At 46.0% G+C, this 17,973-nt stretch overlaps 1 protein-coding gene across 1 annotated transcript in view; it reads left to right on the plus strand.

Annotated features, from left to right (window-relative positions):
• The window catches only part of smarcc1a (SWI/SNF related BAF chromatin remodeling complex subunit C1a), an 85,219-nt gene extending 69,769 nt beyond the window's left edge, over window positions 1-15,450 (plus strand). Inside the window, exons 26-28 of the mRNA XM_083642971.1 lie at window positions 3,641-3,938; window positions 9,848-9,973; window positions 11,966-15,450. Coding sequence (XP_083499097.1) covers window positions 3,641-3,938; window positions 9,848-9,973; window positions 11,966-12,054 — 513 coding nt within the window. The 3' untranslated portion in view covers window positions 12,055-15,450. The remainder of the gene's footprint in view (window positions 1-3,640; window positions 3,939-9,847; window positions 9,974-11,965) is intronic.
• Window positions 15,451-17,973: the final 2,523 nt, after the last annotated feature.

Below are 17,973 nucleotides of genomic sequence, written 5' to 3' on the forward strand. Positions count from 1 at the left end.
AAAACAGAATACAACAATATCAAAACCCAGGTAAAGGCCTAATAGAGGATGTACAGTGCATTATAGGGGGGAGGGGAGGAAAGGGATAAGGCTATAAAAACAAAGTACAACAATAAAGGAGTAAAAACAAGACCAAGAAATGAAAGGCAGCCGATAACTTAAAGGAGACCGTCTAAAGGAAGGGGGAGAGGGAGAGTTCTTCATTGAGGCCTGCAGGCTCCAGTGTCTCCAGTGTGTGAATCCAGAAAGCTTCTCTGCATAAGAGTTTTTTAATAATGTTACCACCCCTAGGAGACATTGACACTTTTTCAATTACACAGAACCTGAGGGTTGCTGGGGAGCCATGGTTGGCTTGACTGTAATGTCTGGCCATAGCGTTGTCCATGTTTTTAGTGCGTATTGCAGTTTTGTGTTCTGAGATTCTGATTTTAAGAGGTCTCTTTGTTTGGCCTATGTACGCCAAAGAGCATGGACAAATAAGTAGATAAATAACATGGGTGCTGTTGCAGTTTATGAATGAGCGTATGCCAAATTTTTTACCATTGTGGGGGTGGGTGAAAGTTTTAGAATTTGCAGAGTTGGAGCACTGGGCGCAGTTGCCACATCTGAAGAAGCCCTGGGGAGGTTTGGAGGGGAGCCAGGTGGAGGGAGAAGGAGGGGTCATGTCCGAGTGGACAAGACGGTCTCTTAGGCTGGTTTCACACCGGCGACCCAAGCCTTGCCTATGCCTTGCCTTTACCCACGCTTTTTAATAGGCGTCCGTTTTAGTCAACGAGGCTGTGTACACCGGGCGCCTGAGCGTGAACCCTGCGTGTACCCACGCCTTGCCTGTGCCTTGCCGATTTTATCGAATAGGCGAGAGTTCTATTTTCACGCCGACAAGGCGCGTGCAGGCAGGCTTTTCTGTCAAGCCATGAAAGAAAAACGCGACAATATCCGTGGGAACTGGCAAAGTCAACTGAATTTCAAAATAAAATGGAGTTTCTACAACAGTATTGAGCAGAGAGAGAGAGCGAGAGAGAGATTGACGGGTGGCTATCACGTGGGGCTTTCTCCCTGTCGGCAAACAAATCTTCATGAGAGAGAATAGCGACCGAAGAAGCAAGATGGACAATGTTGTTGTGCCAGCACATATTCTTGCAAGATCACCTCTCTAAAATGTCCGACTATAGTCAGACCTGGTTATACATATCCAGCATCAATAGAACATTAAATATATCAGATTTATTTTACCTAGAGGCTACCCATGACAATTCTGGACAACACGTGAAAAAATACAGTCGGGAGAGAGGAGAGGCGCTTGTGACTCGGCTCCAGGTTCGGCGTGCAAAAGGCGTGCGGTGTGATCGCAAAAGCGTGTAACAGGTTCACGCCCAGCTCGGCGTAGGCGTGGGTTGAGGCAAGGCAAGGCGTGGGTCGTCGGTGTGAAACCAGCCTTAGGCTGCGGGAACGTCTAAAAGCAAAGAGAGGAGGATTAATACAAAATTCAGCAAGACGAGGATCGCTTTTTAAAATATGCCAGTGTTTCTACAAACTAACTCTTTTAGACAGAGAAAGCACACATTCTATTAGTTCTTTTGAGATATTGTGTGTTCACAAAATCTTAGCAGAAAAGAATCCTCGGGTCTTGAAAGATGAGCCAGAATCCTCAAAAAAACCCTCTGGCAGAAGCTAACTACAGTAAAAAAAAAACGTCTGGCAGTGAATGTGTTAAGAGCTACAGGTTTACATTCAGTATAGCAGCTTCAACAGTCAACTTCAGTTAACAATGAATGAACATACATTTTAAGAGCTACAGGTAGGTTTACATCAGTATAGCAGCTTCAACAGTCAACTTCAGTTAACACTCTTTTCTTCAAGTATGTTGTCAGAACTTGTCACTGTTCTAGTGTTCTAAAAAAAAAAAAAAAAAAAATCGTTTAAAAAAAATAATAATAATCGAATTTCGTTCATAATTATTAAATTCGAATAATATTCGAATATCAAAATTCGTTTCAACAGCCCTACTGGAGGGCGTGGAGGGATTTGAAGGTGAGGAGTAGGATTTTGTATAAGATACGGGACTTGACCGGGAGCCAGTGGAGGTGGATGAGGGTGGGAGTGATGTGCTGCCAGGGTTTGGTGCGGGTCAGAACCCTGGCAGCTGAGTTTTGTACATATTGGAGCCTGTCCAGGGTTTTGTTGGGAACCCCGAACAGTAGTCCAGGCGGGAGGTGATGAAGGCGTGTATGAGGGTTTCAGCAACGGAGTCAGAGAGTGATGGCCGGAGTCGGGAGATGTTTCTGAGGTGGTAGAAGGCAGATTTGGTGATGGTTTTGATGCGGGAGTGGAAGGAGAGAGTGGAGTCGAGGATGACGCCCAGGTTGCGGACTTCAGTGGATGGTGAGATGGAGCAGCCGTCTACGTCGAGGAGGAGATCTCCAACCTTCCTGAGCAGTGCCGCCGGTGCCACAACCATGAGCTCGGTCTTTTTACTGTTGAGTTTGAGGAGATTAGATGACATCCAGGATTTGATTTCACGGAGGCAGTTGACAAGGGCCTGGGGGGGGGGGGGGGAGGTGGGTGGATGGTTTTGTGGAGAGGTATAGCTGCGTGTCATCGGCATAGCAGTGAAAGTTTAGACCATGGTGGCGGATGATCTGGCCGAGGGGGAGCATGTAGGTGGTGAAGAGGGGAGGTCCAAGCACGGAGCCTTGAGGCACGCCGTGGTGTACTGGGGCAGGGGTGGAGGTGTGTTTGTTTATTGTGACAAACTGTTGCCGGTTGGAGAGGTAGGAGGAGAACCAGGCGAGGGCTGTGCCAGAGAGGCCCAGGTGGTGGGAAAGGCAGTTGAGGAGAATGGTGTGAGAGACTGTATCGAAGGCTGCGGTGAGATCCAGGAGGATGAGAATGGTGATGTGGCCGGAGTCAGCAGCAGTGAGGAGGTGGTTTGTGATTTTAATGAGAGCAGTCTCTGTGCTGTGGTGGATTCTGAAACCGGATTGAAGGGGCTCATAGAGCTCATGGTCATAATGACTTGTCAGAAGACCTCTCGCTGTTTTCTCCCAAAACCTCCCCGCTTTTCGTGGGCGAGGATACTTCCTCTGTTATGGCAGTCTCTCCTCAAAACCATCATCAATGTTACAATACTTAATAGCCTACTGTATTTTTATTCCTCTTGACAGCAGGTAGGTACAGCTGTTCACATCTCCACCGGCATGGCAACCATCCTTTCAATACGGAATGCCATCTTGCTGTCTAAATCCACTTAGAAATCGCTTTGTGTGTAAAAAAGCAAAGGTGGCTTATTTGTGACCCTTCCTAATGACGATATTGCAGGATCTCTGTGAAAGTGGCTATAGAGAAGAATTATTTGACTGTCCGTATTATGTTAAAGGAGATAACAGTGAACGGATTGAAACCTACAGTATGATCAAAGTCGTCATTTTTCTAGAATCTGTTATTGCACTAACTTGAGTATGAAATAATGGAAATGGTGACATTACACTTTAATTTTGCTGAAGACCCTTTCAGGGACCCCACTTTGTGAACCACTGTTTCACAAAACTGACCACCTCACCCACCATTAATGGGTGATTAGCAGTTTTTCTTAAGACTTGATTCTAACATATCCCTTCATTGTATTGCTCCCTCTGTGCAGTTGGAGCTACAGAGGCAGCAGCTGCTGACGGAGCGCCAGGCGTTCCACATGGAGCAGCTGAAGTACGCGGAGATGAAGGCCAGGCAGCAGATGGAGCAGCAGCACGCCGCGGCCCAAGCTGCCCAGGCACAGAGCCAGGCAGGCGCACCCGGACCCCACCACGGGCCCCCTCCACCGGGCATGCACCACGGAGGCCCCCCGCCCCACCACGGAGGACCCCCGCCTGGCGCCGCCATGCACCCCGGCTTCCTGCCGATGGGCCACCACGCCATGGGCCCTCACCACCCAGGACCAACAGGTGAGAGAGAGGAGACGTTGAACACCTTTCATTGGTGACTGTTGTTGTGCCCGTCAGACTTTGTATGTTTGTATGTAATTATGTTTTAAATCTGTGCTCTCATATCGTGTGCCATGGAGGGCTGATGGAGAGTAGAGATAGATGATGGTTAGGTAGATTTGTTGCACATAATTTTTTAACTAAATAGAGTCGTCGGTCATCTACACAGACTCTCTGGGCAATTTTATTTTGTATATGAACCAAGTCTTAAAATGGAGGTTTCTGGTTTGAAACTAATTCTGTGGTCTTATCATAAAAGCTCCACCCACCCAGACGATTCCTGCTGGTAAAATGAGCAAGGCACTGAATAAGGCTGTCGCGGTCATGGCATCAGCGCGGTTATACACTCACGTCATGCCCACCGCAAACTCAAGCTGATATCACATCAGTGTGGTTATACACTCACATCATGCCCACCGCAAACTCAAGCTGATATCACATCAGCGTGGTTATACACTCACGTCATGCCCACTGCAGACTCAAGCTGATATCACATCAGCGTGGTTATACAGTCACGTCATGCCCACTGCAGACTCAAGCTGATATCACATCAGTGTGGTTATACACTCACATCATGCCCACTGCAGACTCAAGCTGATATCGCTTCACCGTGGTTATACAGTCACGTCATGCCCACTGCAGACTCAAGCTGATATCACATCAGTGTGGTTATACACTCACATCATGCCCACTGCAGACTCAAGCTGATATCACATCAGCGTGGTTATACAGTCACATCATGCCCACTGCAGACTCAAGCTGATATCACATCAGCGTGGTTATACACTCACATCATGCCCACTGCAGACTCAAGCTGATATCACATCAGTGTGGTTATACACTCACATCATGCCCACCGCAGACTCAAGCTGATATCACATCAGCGTGGTTATACACTCACATCATGCCCACTGCAGACTCAAGCTGATATCACATCAGCGTGGTTATACACTCACGTCATGCCCACGGCTGATATCACATCAGCGTGGTTATACACTCACATCATGCCCACCGCAGACTCAAGCTGATATCACATCAGTGTGGTTATACACTCACATCATGCCCACCGCAGACTCAAGCTGATATCACATCAGTGTGGTTATACACTCACGTCATGCCCACCGCAGACTCAAGCTGATATCACATCAGTGTGGTTATACACTCACGTCATGCCCACCGCAGACTCAAGCTGATATCACATCAGTGTGGTTATACACTCACGTCATGCCCACCGCAAACTCAAGCTGATATCACATCAGTGTGGTTATACACTCACATCATGCCCACTGCAGACTCAAGCTGATATCACATCAGTGTGGTTATACACTCACATCATGCCCACTGCAGACTCAAGCTGATATCACATCAGTGTGGTTATACACTCACATCATGCAGACTCAAGCTGATATCACATCAGTGTGGTTATACACTCACATCATGCCCACTGCAGACTCAAGCTGATATCACATCAGTGTGGTTATACACTCACATCATGCCCACCGCAGACTCAAGCTGATATCACATCAGTGTGGTTATACACTCACATCATGCCCACTGCAGACTCAAGCTGATATCACATCAGTGTGGTTATACACTCACATCATGCAGACTCAAGCTGATATCACATCAGTGTGGTTATACACTCACATCATGCAGACTCAAGCTGATATCACATCAGTGTGGTTATACACTCACATCATGCCCACTGCAGACTCAAGCTGATATCACATCAGTGTGGTTATACACTCACATCATGCCCACTGCAGACTCAAGCTGATATCACATCAGTGTGGTTATACACTCACATCATGCCCACCGCAGACTCAAGCTGATATCACATCAGTGTGGTTATACACTCACATCATGCCCACTGCAGACTCAAGCTGATATCACATCAGTGTGGTTATACACTCACATCATGCCCACTGCAGACTCAAGCTGATATCACATCAGTGTGGTTATACACTCACATCATGCCCACTGCAGACTCAAGCTGATATCACATCAGTGTGGTTATACACTCACATCATGCCCACTGCAGACTCAAGCTGATATCACATCAGTGTGGTTATACACTCACATCATGCAGACTCAAGCTGATATCACATCAGTGTGGTTATACACTCACATCATGCCCACCGCAGACTCAAGCTGATATCACATCAGTGTGGTTATACACTCACATCATGCCCACCACAAACTCAAGCTGATATCACATCAGTGTGGTTATACACTCACATCATGCCCACCGCAGACTCAAGCTGATATCACATCAGCGTGGTTATACACTCACATCATGCCCACTGCAGACTCAAGCTGATATCACATCAGTGTGGTTATACACTCACATCATGCCCACTGCAGACTCAAGCTGATATCACATCAGTGTGGTTATACACTCACATCATGCCCACTGCAGACTCAAGCTGATATCACATCAGCGTGGTTATACACTCACATCATGCCCACTGCAGACTCAAGCTGATATCACATCAGTGTGGTTATACACTCACATCATGCAGACTCAAGCTGATATCACATCAGTGTGGTTATACACTCACATCATGCCCACCGCAGACTCAAGCTGATATCACATCAGTGTGGTTATACACTCACATCATGCCCACTGCAGACTCAAGCTGATATCACATCAGCGTGGTTATACACTCACATCATGCCCACTGCAGACTCAAGCTGATATCACATCAGTGTGGTTATACACTCACATCATGCAGACTCAAGCTGATATCACATCAGTGTGGTTATACACTCACATCATGCCCACTGCAGACTCAAGCTGATATCACATCAGTGTGGTTATACACTCACATCATGCAGACTCAAGCTGATATCACATCAGTGTGGTTATACACTCACATCATGCCCACTGCAGACTCAAGCTGATATCACATCAGTGTGGTTATACACTCACATCATGCCCACTGCAGACTCAAGCTGATATCACATCAGTGTGGTTATACACTCACATCATGCCCACTGCAGACTCAAGCTGATATCACATCAGCGTGGTTATACACTCACATCATGCCCACTGCAGACTCAAGCTGATATCACATCAGTGTGGTTATACACTCACATCATGCCCACCGCAGACTCAAGCTGATATCACATCAGTGTGGTTATACACTCACATCATGCCCACTGCAGACTCAAGCTGATATCACATCAGTGTGGTTATACACTCACATCATGCAGACTCAAGCTGATATCACATCAGTGTGGTTATACACTCACATCATGCAGACTCAAGCTGATATCACATCAGTGTGGTTATACACTCACATCATGCCCACTGCAGACTCAAGCTGATATCACATCAGTGTGGTTATACACTCACATCATGCCCACTGCAGACTCAAGCTGATATCACATCAGTGTGGTTATACACTCACATCATGCCCACCGCAGACTCAAGCTGATATCACATCAGTGTGGTTATACACTCACATCATGCCCACTGCAGACTCAAGCTGATATCACATCAGTGTGGTTATACACTCACATCATGCCCACTGCAGACTCAAGCTGATATCACATCAGTGTGGTTATACACTCACATCATGCCCACTGCAGACTCAAGCTGATATCACATCAGTGTGGTTATACACTCACATCATGCAGACTCAAGCTGATATCACATCAGTGTGGTTATACACTCACATCATGCCCACCGCAGACTCAAGCTGATATCACATCAGTGTGGTTATACACTCACATCATGCCCACCACAAACTCAAGCTGATATCACATCAGTGTGGTTATACACTCACATCATGCCCACCGCAGACTCAAGCTGATATCACATCAGCGTGGTTATACACTCACATCATGCCCACTGCAGACTCAAGCTGATATCACATCAGTGTGGTTATACACTCACATCATGCCCACTGCAGACTCAAGCTGATATCACATCAGTGTGGTTATACACTCACATCATGCCCACTGCAGACTCAAGCTGATATCACATCAGCGTGGTTATACACTCACATCATGCCCACTGCAGACTCAAGCTGATATCACATCAGTGTGGTTATACACTCACATCATGCAGACTCAAGCTGATATCACATCAGTGTGGTTATACACTCACATCATGCCCACCGCAGACTCAAGCTGATATCACATCAGTGTGGTTATACACTCACATCATGCCCACTGCAGACTCAAGCTGATATCACATCAGCGTGGTTATACACTCACATCATGCCCACTGCAGACTCAAGCTGATATCACATCAGTGTGGTTATACACTCACATCATGCAGACTCAAGCTGATATCACATCAGTGTGGTTATACACTCACATCATGCCCACTGCAGACTCAAGCTGATATCACATCAGTGTGGTTATACACTCACATCATGCCCACCGCAGACTCAAGCTGATATCGCTTCACTGCATGCAAATGAGCAGTTAACGAGTAATTGATTAGAATTGTGACTGCGTTAATACAAGGACCAGGCAATCCACACGAACAGTAGCCTGTTAACGCTGACAAAGAAGCCTACATGTCTCCAGGGGAGTTGAAAGTGTTGGTGGCACTGGCAGGGAAATCCTCTTTTTACCCACGGCCACGTGTTAAAAAACCCCACTATGGAACAACGAAGTGAATGCAGTCAGGGAACCACCACAAATAAATGCTTTGATCATTGAGTGAGGAGAGCCTGGCACAGGTGCCCGGTCTGAGAGATGGTGATGAGAGAAGGTATGCACACACCTCTCCATTGTCGTGAGATAATATTGCCCACACATGTTTTAAGCTGCATTGTTTTCTCATCAAGGCAATGTCAAGGAGATATTGGCTAATATATTTGTGTCCGCAAATGCAGATAGGAATGTGCATGTTGTCTGATAGGAATGTGCATGTTGTCTGATAGGAATGTGCATGTTGTCTGATAGGAATGTGCATGTTGTCTGATAGGAATGTGCATGTTGTCTGATAGGAATGTGCATGTTGTCTGATAGGAATGTGCATGTCGTCTGTGTTTCAATAGCGAATGCGTCCTTGCCCAGAATGAGGTGCCTGTTGAATGCCGAACAATGAAATATTCCTGCTGGAAAGTCAACCTCTTAATGAGAACATTGGAATAAAGATTGACTATAAAGAATAGACTACTAGAGCAGGGATACTCAACTTGCTTTGCCCGTTGGGCCACTTTCGTGAAATGATAGAAGGCCAGGGGCCAGTTAATCAACAAACAATAGCGGATTGTAGGTCTTTGGGGTGTCAGCCGGAGTTTAGTCTGACAATGTTGTGCACACCGGATAGTTAGTTAAGTTAGTTAGGTTAAGTACATACATAAGTGCCTGGGTAGCGAGCAGATGGCGGTATTTGACAATTTAGCAGCTAAATCATAGATTATTGAAAGATATTCCATATTCCAGACTGAAATGCTATAACAGAAGTGGAGTATTGGCCAGAATTACATGAACATTTGGACACTTATTCAGCGGGTATCTTGCATGTTGCGTTCAGGTGCACTGTTTTTTTTTTTTTGCAATTCCATCGCGGGCCGCACAGGGAGCGCCCGCGGGCCGCAAGTTGAGTATCGCTGTACTAGAGGAATAAATGCATTTGAAACATTTATTTAGGAACAAATTATTTGATAAGATCTGAGTATTTTTTTCTTAATTTTTTTTGGCGGTTACATGATAGTTTTATTGGCTCCGCTAATTTGTGCAGAATGGAAAAAGCCATTACCATGGCAGCCCTACCACTGAATACCTATCTTCTCCAGATCCCCATGGGATCGAGAATATCACATGCTGTAGACTTCATTGCTTTTTCTGCTGCAGCTCCACCATGTTACACTGTCTGATGTGTCCCCTCCGTTCCCGTAACACAGGACCAATGGGACCAAGCCAGCACATACCGGGACGCATGATTCCCGGCCCACCCCCCAGTGGCCCCCCTCCCGGCAGCATGCCCCCCATGATGGGCCCCCGACACCCTGGAGCTCCCAACGGCATGTGTGAGTATGAATGTCTGCCTTGCCTTCCATACACGTGTGTGTTTGAGTTGTGTGTGTTTGAATGCATGTCTGTTCAAGCAACGTTTTATTCACAGACAGCGGGAGATTTGTGTGTGTTGTTAGGGGTGTCACGGTACACAAAAGTCACGGTTCGGTACGTACCTCGGTTTCGGGGTCACGGTTCGGTACGAATACGGTACAACGGAGAAAAAAGTTTTTCTTCCCCCTTTGAAGTTTTTCTGAATTCTGTGTTTTGATTTTTACCATCAGAAATAGTATCTAATAAGTGGGAATGAATAAATGTCCACAATTGAATAAGATCTAGGGCTAGGCAATCCACACAAAAAGGTTTTACTCTAGAGCAGCGGTTTTCAAAGTGTGGGGTGCGCCTCCCTCTCAGATGTCTGTATTCCAGCTGTTTGACAGGGCAAAGGCATTTCCCCCCACTTTAAATCTTTATTGTACACAAGTTTGTAAACATAGTGCATGTGTGGAGTAGCCTAATACTCCCACCCACCCCTCCCCCACTGTCAGACAGACAGCGGGGTGGGTTTCACTTTCCCAAGTAAGTACGCTAACGTTATTGGAAGTGAGTTTTGTTGACCATAATGATTACGTTCGGTCATCATAATGGATTATTGGAACATGACAAGGAGTCATCCCCTCTTCCTCACCGCATCTTGCTTGTCATCTCACGCGATGTAAGTTGCTTGTTTACAAGTTAACAGCTTTGTCAGTGTTATGTAACGTTTAGCCGCAACGCGCAACTATAAAGGACTTTGTCGCGGCTACGTAACGTTACATTAGCAAGCTTACCTCGTTGGCTTGATGTTGACAGAATTTGCAAAACAGCTTATCGCCTGAGTCATAAAAGTCATTAGTATACTGCTCTGCACTTTTTTGGCGACGGTAAAGGGGGGGCAGCTGGACGCTTCAATATTGTTGTGGTTTTGTGAAGCAGCATGGAAGCTACGGCTTGTAAACACGCTGGAGTGACCCCCGGTAATGTTTCCTCTCCACAAAACGTTCCATTCAGTGAACGCGGATTTCTATGGTCCTTGTGTTGTTTTGGTGTGTCTTCTTCTGTGGCGTTTAATTCAATTCAATTTAATTGCGTTCAAACAGCGTTTAGGTGCTTTATCACCACCTTCTGAATTCGACGTATTCATCGTGTCGCTTCACGCACCGAACCGTGACGCCCACACCGTGACTTCACGGGACGAATACACGTACCACGACACCCCTAGTTTGTGTGCATGTATCCATATTAAATGGTTAGCCAAAGCCAGTGCAAATTATTCTTTGGTCTGTGTGCGCTCGTGCGTGCACCACTTAAATCACCACAGCCAAATACAATATTTTTTATTGTGTGTAACCGAACATTCACACCACAAGCAACTCAAGAAAAAACTTGACATGACATGCCATTGTCTCCTTTCTGTCAACAAACGGAAATGTTGGCTGCAACTGAACTTTTGGGGAAACGTTGCCTATCAGCATCCAATCACACACCAGCTTATATGTCCTTACATCATTGGCTGTACAGCTAGCTCCAGTAGCATGGTTGTTAGTGGTGTAACACAGACATTTTCTTATCTCCTATTAGACCTTATTCTATTCGCTAACCCTGGACGGTGCCATATTGTTGACATACCGTCCTGCATGCACAGCGCTACTACTAGTAACAGCCTTATTGTCGTTTCTGTTCCATTACAAAATAGCGATAGTGATGACCGCAATAAAAACCCCAGAGTTGTTGTTTGTATGCTGTGTTAATGCCTGTAATAAATGCCTGTAATAATAAACAAAAGTAGGTGACGCCAACGGCGGCTAGCTTCCTATAAACACTGCTCTTACATAGGCTGTCACTTGAGAGCTGCAGCGCTATGTCGACAACATGGCGGTGGTGGGCGTGCCCGTACGTGAGTTACGTCAATCGAATAAGGTCTATATTTGTCATTTGACTGCAACCGTGTTTCCTTTCTTTTCTAGTCCCTGGCCCACCGCCCGCACAGCCCGAGTTGGTGCCAGTGCCCGTGGGTCCTGCAGCGCCCCCCACTGGACGGGTAGCTGACAACTAAGACCTCCACACACACATGAACACACACACACACACACACACACACACACACACACACACACAGAGGCACACAAACTAACTCAGATCTCTCAACCTCAGCCCCTTTGATGGCCTTTGCTACTGGCTCGGTATTTTCCCCCCCAACTCCAAAAACTACTATAGGCACGTACGCACGCACGCACACACACACACACACACACACACACACACACACACACACACTCACTCACTCACTCACTCAGAGCTCAATGGTCAGGGTGAACCAAGCTTACACACACACACACACCTTCTCTCAGGGCGCAGCGGCGAGGGTGGTCTAGTAATAAACACTGTTTTCTGCTCTGCTTAGGCCAGATAGAGGCTGAGATGGAGCGACTGACTCTATTTAATGGATTAGGAAACAAAACAAGGGGGCAGAATAGCATAGGAACCCCCACTCCCCTCTCCTCTCCCGTGTTGTCTATTTCCAATGACACTGTAACACCCTACCTTCTGTCTTTTAACACAAACACACACCTTTCTCTGGTGCCTCTTTCCCCATCTGAACACTAGGGGGAGCTAGGGGGGCTTTCAGGGATGTGTGTGTGTATGTGAATGGCTCAGCTGTGACACAAGCACATTTGGGATAAATACACACGCACACGGGATCCAGACTGCCCTCACACACTCTTGTCTCGCCGAAGTATCTACCTCTCGCTCCTCTCGAAACGATACACTGTAATTGTGTCTGTGTGTGTGTGTTGGAGGAGAGGGGTGTTTGAGGACTATTCGGTAGGGCTGGGGGATCAGCACTTGATAGTTGATACCTTTTTAGGTATCGACTGAAATAACCCAGTACCCAAGTAGTCTCGAAACTTCTCCAGTCAAACGATACCTGCATTTGATCCTTGTTGTACACAGATCTAGAAAAAAAACCTATTTGTATGGTTTTGCTCGCAGCCAATCACCCGTAAACATTCTTCGATTTAATGCGACATGTGATTGGCCCACTACCGCAGCAGCTACAACACATACAGTCTGTGGTGGTGAAGTCGACCTTGGTGTATGTGACTTAAGTTTGCAGTTCAGCATGCTGAGATGCCACAAAAAGGTATGGAATGAACTACTCTATTGAGATCAGTAGTAGTAGTAGTAGTAGTAGTAGAGATCACTTTAAGGGTACCGATACTGGTATTGTAATTTTTTAAATGATACCCAGCCCTACTATTGGCTCAGCTGCTGAGCCGCCTCTAGCCTATGTGGATGGACGAGCACCCCCACTACCCTAAGCCAGGCGTAGCACTGTAACACACACAACATCCTACACATACACACACAAGCTCACACTGGAGGCTGTCTACACACCAACCTAGCTAGACCCTGCCGCAATGCACTGGACACACACACACACACACACACACACACACACACACACACACACAGAGCTACACACACACATAATCTCCTGCTGACCTTCATACAGCCTTTTTAGAGAGGGGGACGCCACTACGATTCGACTGGAAAGCAGAACTTAACGCTCTTCCTCGGCGTGGTGGGCTTCTAGCTGTTTTAGGTGCTGATAATGTAGCTACTAGAAACCCTCCCCCCAACACCCCCCACCTATGCCTAGTGCTGCCTACCTCGCTACCCGCCTCTCACGGCAGAGACTCACCAGAAACGGAAGTGTCGAGCAGGAGCCTGGCCAGGGCCCGAAATTAACTTTTTGACCCACCGGCCAGTGGCGGGTAGATGGAAAAAATCTACCCGCCAAGCATATTTCTTACCGGCAAATGACATGACTTGACATGTATTGATTAATCAATCATCAATCAATATATTAAAATAATTTGCTTCAAATTTGACTCTGGCCTCTTATTTAAGTGTGTATTCTTCAACGTAATACCTTATCTACTTGAAATGTACTGAAAAAATTGATATATATGGATATATGTGACACAAAGATTTGTTTTGTTTTTGGCCGGTAAGAAATATGCTTGGCCGGTAGATTTTTTCCATCTACCCGCCACTGGCCGGTGGGTCAAAAAGTTAATTTCGGGCCCTGCGATACAGGAGAGGTAGAATGAAACAGCCTCTAGGAAGCACTCCTGTTATACTACCGCACTGAACTAACGTTAGTTTCAGACTGCTTCCTTGTATATTGTGCGCTGGGATCAGCGCACTCCCAGCGTTTAACAGTCGGAAAAAGATGCTAGGTGGACACAGGCCGGCTACACACAGAGTGTTAATATTACATGACGACTATTTTCGGACCCGCCACGTGGCCGACAGACGCCAAACCTAACTCGCCAAACCTAAAATCTACCCGCTGTTGGCGGGTGGTGGGCTCTAATTTCGGGCCCTGAGCCTGGCCATTCACACCAGAAGTGCTCTGTTTTGCTCCTTGCCAGTCACAGCTTGTACTGACTTGATGCCTGGCTGCGGCTCGCGTCAGAAATGGACCAGATGCAGAAACTCTTCCTGCAGGATCCAAGACTGACGTGTTGCGGCCGGTGTGATCGGTCTAAACTTAACAAAGACGTCGGAATGAAACGGCTTCCGTGTCGCATTGCTTCCGCGTCGGAGACGTTTCTGGTGTGTCTCCGCCGTTACACACACACACACCCATTCTCACTTTGCTTTTTGGCCACACAAAACTTAACAGTAGGCTTATTCTTGTGTATTAACCTATGGAACAGTACAGTCAGTACACAACACACTGTAGGGATGCACGATATTGCATTTTTTTGCCGATAGCCAATATTTTCCAACTCTTTTGGCCAATTGCCGATACGTGCTATATAATCTGAACGCGGGTTAATAAACTCTAATAAGGCTGTTGTGAAGTGTGAAGTTTTAACCACTCCCCCCTCTTCGCTAGCACTGTTAGTATCTCTCTGCTACCTCTTCCTCGTTCGCCCGCTAGCTACCTCTACTAGAAATCTTCCTCACGCTATCTGCTACCTCTCTGCAAGCCCCTTCGCTACCTCTACTACCACCGTTCCTTTCTTTTTCCTGCCCACATGACTGCTGGATCACGGAGTGTTGCCCTCTTCTCCCGGTCCGCCTGGCAAGACGAACATACATCCATCTCTACACACAAAGACACACACACGTTCTCGTTCCCTTACACACTTACTCACACAACCCCCACCCCTCCCTTTCCCCCAATCCAGATCTTTCCAGGTTGTTAAATATATCATGCGAAAATCATGGGAATCCCCTTAACATTATATTATTATCTTTTAATCGATACTTTTTTGTGTTAATGGTAATGTATTTCTAAGAATAAACTTTGTGTAGATGGAAGTTATCTTTGTTCTTTGGAAGTTTGTAGCAATGTTTTTTTGTTTTTTGTTTTGTATGGGGGTCTGTTGGTACTTGGACCTAGACACTGTCGAATAAACTGTTTTTGTATGAGGTTGAGGTCATGGTCGGTTATTTTTCCTGGTTTCGTCTCGTATCCACTCTCATGGATCAGTGTCAAATTATTTGGGATATCATATCATTAACTCATTGGCTGCCAGCCACTTCTGGAAAACGGATGCTCCCAGTGCCAGCCCTTTCAGGGCGTTTTCAGTGATTTCTCAAGACCCACAGAATATTGTGTGACATTACTATGTAAACACCGAACACGCCCAAAGAACGATGAGACTCTCTTGTATCATCAGCAAAAAAAAAGTTTATTGATATCATTTTCCGTTCTTTAGTTATCAGCAGTAGAAGATAGGTTGGTTTCACCAAAAACAGACGTTTCAAACTAGAAGCTGAGATAATGAGCCTTTTGTGAAATGAAGCATTTCAAGCACATCACTGACTCTGAAGCTAATATTTTCTGATGTAGTGACAGAAGAACATTCTCAATGTTATTATTGTCAATACAGAAACATAATTTGCTTAGTTTAAATGCTTAGCTTATTGTTTTTAATTGGCAAAATAATAATTTCTCAGTGGCTTCTGTGTGCACTCTGCTTGTGCAGAATCATTCTTTTACTTTGAAAATCATCCACCGGAAGTCTTAGGTCGCTTTCACATATAAGCTGGTGGACTCTTCTTTCATTTTTCATTTGGTCCGGTTCGCTTTCACACATGCAATTTGCCAAGCGCACCATACTAGGGATGTTCATCAGTTATCGAAAATCGATAATTGATCGTTAAGGAATGGAATCGATCATGTGGGATTCTTATCGATTTTGTTATAATCTTTTTTTTTTTTTTTTTTGCGGACTAAGTTTGAGTGGAATTCGTTCCTCCTCGCCCCACTCCATTGCACAGCCGACTAACGTGAGGTGGAGCTTCATATAGTCTCTAGTTTTCTGGCTGGGCATGGGCCTTTGTGCCAACAAAACTGTTTTAAACATGGGGAATTCACACCGCCATGCGCCGGGGACAGCAGAGTGTTGGAGAGGCAACACATTGAAATAAAGAGTTCATTGAGGAGAACACGTTGTCTTTCATATTTTCTGCCATAGGCATTCATTTTGTAAAAAAAAATATATATATATACCGTATATAAAAAAAATATTATTAATATGATCGATAATCGATAATTGATCGTTAATTTTCCCCGATTTTCGATTATGGAAATTTTTCAAAATGAACATCCCTACACCAAACTTTCTGAACAATGTCACGTGGTCGAAACGGTCACTCGTCTATTGGACAGAATATAGAGGGGAAATCTCTCCTCCTTCTGCCGCCTTGCCTGCTGAGGGCTGACTGCACACACACAACCCATAGAGAAACACCACCTTTATGTTGTCTTGGGATTTCTGGTTTTACTTTGGTGTTACTATCACATAAATATTTTACAAGAATGCACCCAATATGAGCAGCAGATGTGGCAGCGAGCTGTTGGGTCCAACATAATTCTGCACATGAGACGAGACAGCGCGGTGCGCACCGTCCCGTGTGTGCGCCCCAGTGTTTTGCTTCCTTCTACCGCCTTCTACTCATGATGCACTGCCTTTCCTATATTTGCTCTTGTGTTTGGTTCGGTTTGCTTTCACACCACAAATGAACCGCGCTAGAGTTCACTTGCAAACGAACAGAGACCCACGTTTTCAAGCGGAGCAGAGTTCGCTTGTTTGTTCCGCAACAGAGTTCGTTTGCACTTTCACACCACCCCAAACGAAGCGCACTATCCGAGGAAACAAAGTGGTGCGGTTAAAGCGGACCAAACAGCTTATATGGGAAAGTGACCTTATATTCGCTAGCGGGACATAGCTTGACACTGGTTCCAGTGGTTGCTGTAAACATCTCTGCATCGTTGAGCAGCATGTTGAAATGCTGTTTCTCTGCTCTCTGGCCGGCTGTTTTCACTACACTCCTGCACCGGACAGATGTTTTCACTACACTCCTGCACCAGACAGATGTTTTCACTACACTCCTGCACCGGACAGATGTTTTCACTACACTCCTGCACCGGACAGATGTTTTCACTACACTGCTGCACCAGACAGATGTTTTCACTACACTCCTGCACCAGACAGATGTTTTCACTACACTCCTGCACCAGACAGATGTTTTCACTACACTCCTGCACCAGACAGATGTTTTCACTACACTCCTGCACCGGACAGATGTTTTCACTACACTCCTGCACCAGACAGATGTTTTCACTACACTCCTGCACCAGACAGATGTTTTCACTACACTCCTGCACCAGACAGATGTTTTCACTACACTCCTGCACCAGACAGATGTTTTCACTACACTCCTGCACCAGACAGATGTTTTCACTACACTCCTGCACCGGACAGCTGTTTTCACTACACTCCTGCACCGGACAGATGTTTTCACTACACTCCTGCACCAGACAGATGTTTTCACTACACTCCTGCACCAGACAGATGTTTTCACTACACTCCTGCACCAGACAGATGTTTTCACTACACTCCTGCACCGGACAGATGTTTTCACTACACTGCTGCACCGGACAGAT

Source organism: Poromitra crassiceps, assembly GCF_964638095.1.
Source record: "Poromitra crassiceps genome assembly, chromosome: 1".
In the NCBI taxonomy this organism is placed as follows: Eukaryota; Metazoa; Chordata; class Actinopteri; order Beryciformes; family Melamphaidae; genus Poromitra; species Poromitra crassiceps.